The sequence below is a fragment of the Monopterus albus genome, unplaced genomic scaffold, assembly GCF_001952655.1.
Source record: "Monopterus albus unplaced genomic scaffold, M_albus_1.0 scaffold1815.1, whole genome shotgun sequence".
Lineage (NCBI taxonomy): Eukaryota > Metazoa > Chordata > Actinopteri > Synbranchiformes > Synbranchidae > Monopterus > Monopterus albus.
Window position 1 is genome coordinate 100 of NW_018129690.1, and position 2,688 is coordinate 2,787.

The 2,688-nt window shown below is 40.8% G+C and overlaps 1 protein-coding gene across 1 annotated transcript; it reads right to left on the reverse strand.

Moving 5' to 3' along the window:
- Nucleotides 1–964: 964 nt before the first annotated feature.
- Nucleotides 965–2,567, reverse strand: LOC109953881 (cytochrome P450 2K1-like; the record flags this gene model as incomplete). Its single annotated transcript, XM_020589328.1, has 3 exons — nt 965–1,248; nt 1,344–1,485; nt 2,383–2,567. Coding segments are annotated over 3 exons (515 nt in total), but the record flags the coding sequence as incomplete, so codon positions are not given.
- Between the last annotated feature and the right edge of the window lie 121 nt (nt 2,568–2,688).

Here is a 2,688-nt window from a genome sequence, read left to right on the forward strand (position 1 = left end):
TGAAAACAGGTGTAAACAATAACCGGTGATTAAAGTAAAAAGTCTGCAACTAAGGTGAAACTGAAACAGGAAATAAAGTCAAAATAAAAGCATGGAAACCGAAATGACGGGACAGAATCATGACAAGAACAGCCACAATGATTCTTGTATAGAACTGTATCAGCAGCTACTGGGGCAGGTTCAGCTTTCATTAAACACTGGTTGAACATTTGAACTTCAGTATCTATTAAAAGCAAAACAGCTGCATTTTCTTGAGATGGTTTTTTGCTTAATCCTGAATAAAATGAGTTACATATAAAAGCATGTATTGCTTTCTGAAATGCTCTTCTACTGATAAGGGCATGATTGAAGAAACTTTGTTTTCCAGGTTGTTGTTAACTAGCGAATGTGAACTTGCCAAGGTAGGAACAGTGTTTACATAGCTCTCAAGCCACAACTTGTGCACACATATTATAGGTCCACTCCCGTACTTAAACAAACAGCACTACTCCTCTGGTCTGTGTCTCCTTTCAGAAAGTCTTCACCAACCACTTCACACATCAAACTAATCCTACCTTTCTTATCTTTTCAGTTGGTGTGATCTGGAAAATGAAGCCATGGAGTTTCAAGAAGAAAGTGGAGAAAAAAAGAATATGCAAATTCTAAATCATCTCCTGTTTATAAAGGTGAGTAAATTTAGTCTGATCTGAACTACAAATTGCCATGGAACAAGCCCAAACCCTGTCCAGGCAAGAATGCAAGTCCTTCTCAGTTCACCATTTAACATTTGCTTTGTTTACAATCAAACAACTTTTTAGTGTCAGCAAGAGAAGTTTGGATAGTTTAACTGTCCTGTGTTGTGTTTTGTAACATACAGCCAGCTCACCTGGAAATCTTAAATCTGCTCCTGCATGATGCCATCATTGTGCATTTGATTTGCTGCTAAATGGGGAAGTCTCGACACAACATCTCCTCCTGTGAGCGGCTAATGACTACAAGAAGCAATGTATTAGTTTTTATTCTTACTGCAGCATACTGTAGAAATACAACAATAATCAATCATCAGTCCCTGTTCTCTTCTTCAGTGGCGACTGACAGCACAAAGTTTTTGAGGTGAAGGAGCGAGGGTGAGGCCCACAACTGGTGTCAGATCCAGTTCTTCCTCAGTGACTCCAGGCGGAGGAGTGAAGCGGAAGCACTGGAGAAGGGAGGTGAAGAAGAGGAAGAGCTCCATTCTGGCCAGACCCTCTCCGAGACACATCCTACGACCTGCAAGAACAAAGAGTTTGCAGCCAAGTTGATCATGGTGTGCAACTTAACATGTGTGGTCCATTAAGAACAAAAGACAAATAAAGCTGTTTTACCTGCAGAAAAGGGCATGAAGGCATCTCTCCTGATAAATTTACCATCTTTATCCAGGAAATGTGAAGGGTTGAAAGTGTGTGGGCTCTGCCATTCACTCTCATCATACAGGACAGAAGTAAGAAGAGGAAACACTGTAGTCCCCTGAGAGCAAAAAAAGAAGAAGGTGGGATATAGCATTAAGTTTTAAAACAACGAGCTTACAGAGAGGAACATAACAGAGAAAATTGTGAAAAATCTTATCTTCACAAATGCTGATGGAAAACTTGATCTATTGCAGTTTGGCTGTCAGGCAGGGGAGTAGAGGATTCAAAGCTGTTTATATTGAATCTTTATAGACATCTTGAGAAGCCACAAGCCCACACCAGACTTCTCATCAACATTTAATACACGCCAGCCACATCTTCTTTTGAAAGGTTGCCTTGTGGGGTTAACTTGTCTCATCAGTTTGTACTATTGATTCTGGATTTCTTGACTAATAGCAAGTAGAGTGTTTTTGTAAACAGTATTGTTTTCAGACACCACAGTCACTTCTACAGGTTCGCCAGAAAGGTGTGACCTCTCACCTCTACTAGTATGTACACTAAGCTATGAAGGGGCCCCCGGGACGAAAGCTATCTGGTTAAATTTTCTGATGACACTGCACTACTGTTACTTCTTCAGGGTTCACAATCCAACCATGGCAAAGCCCTAACTGATTTTATTTCCTAGACTTGAATGTTTCTAAAGCAAAATAAACACAATAGTTTGATATTAGATGGAGTAAAAATGCAGCAAAGAAATGTATTATACACAAGGAAAGTGTAGATATTGTTGAATCATGTGAATACTTGGGTACGTTTTTGATGATCAACTCGAATTTGATGCAAATACAAATTGACTTTGCTGCCCTTAGGGTCTCTGCAGGTCTCCCCACCCCCCAGTGTCACTTATGTCATTTTTATGTGTCATGTATGTTTTATACTGTACAAGCTGACCCCAAAAACTAATTGCCTATGGTGGGATTAATACAGTTGGTTTTGATTTGAACAGTCCTCTGACCTCTTTGATGAAGTAGCCCTGGAACGTGACGTCTCGGCTGGTTTTGTGAGGAATGGCCATGGGGAGGATGTTGGCAAGTCTCTGCGACTCGTGGATGACAGCATCAGTGTAAGGCAGGTTCTTCCTGTCCTCTACTTGTACCCGACGGCTTCCAACCACCCTGCTCAGTTCCTCCTGGACCTGGTCTGGATGCACATAAAGCAAGAACATGATTTGATAAATATGTGCTCAGATTTCATAACAGCACCGTTAGTTAAGATGAGCATGTGAGTGTGTTTTTGCACCTTGAATATGAGGGTACTTGGA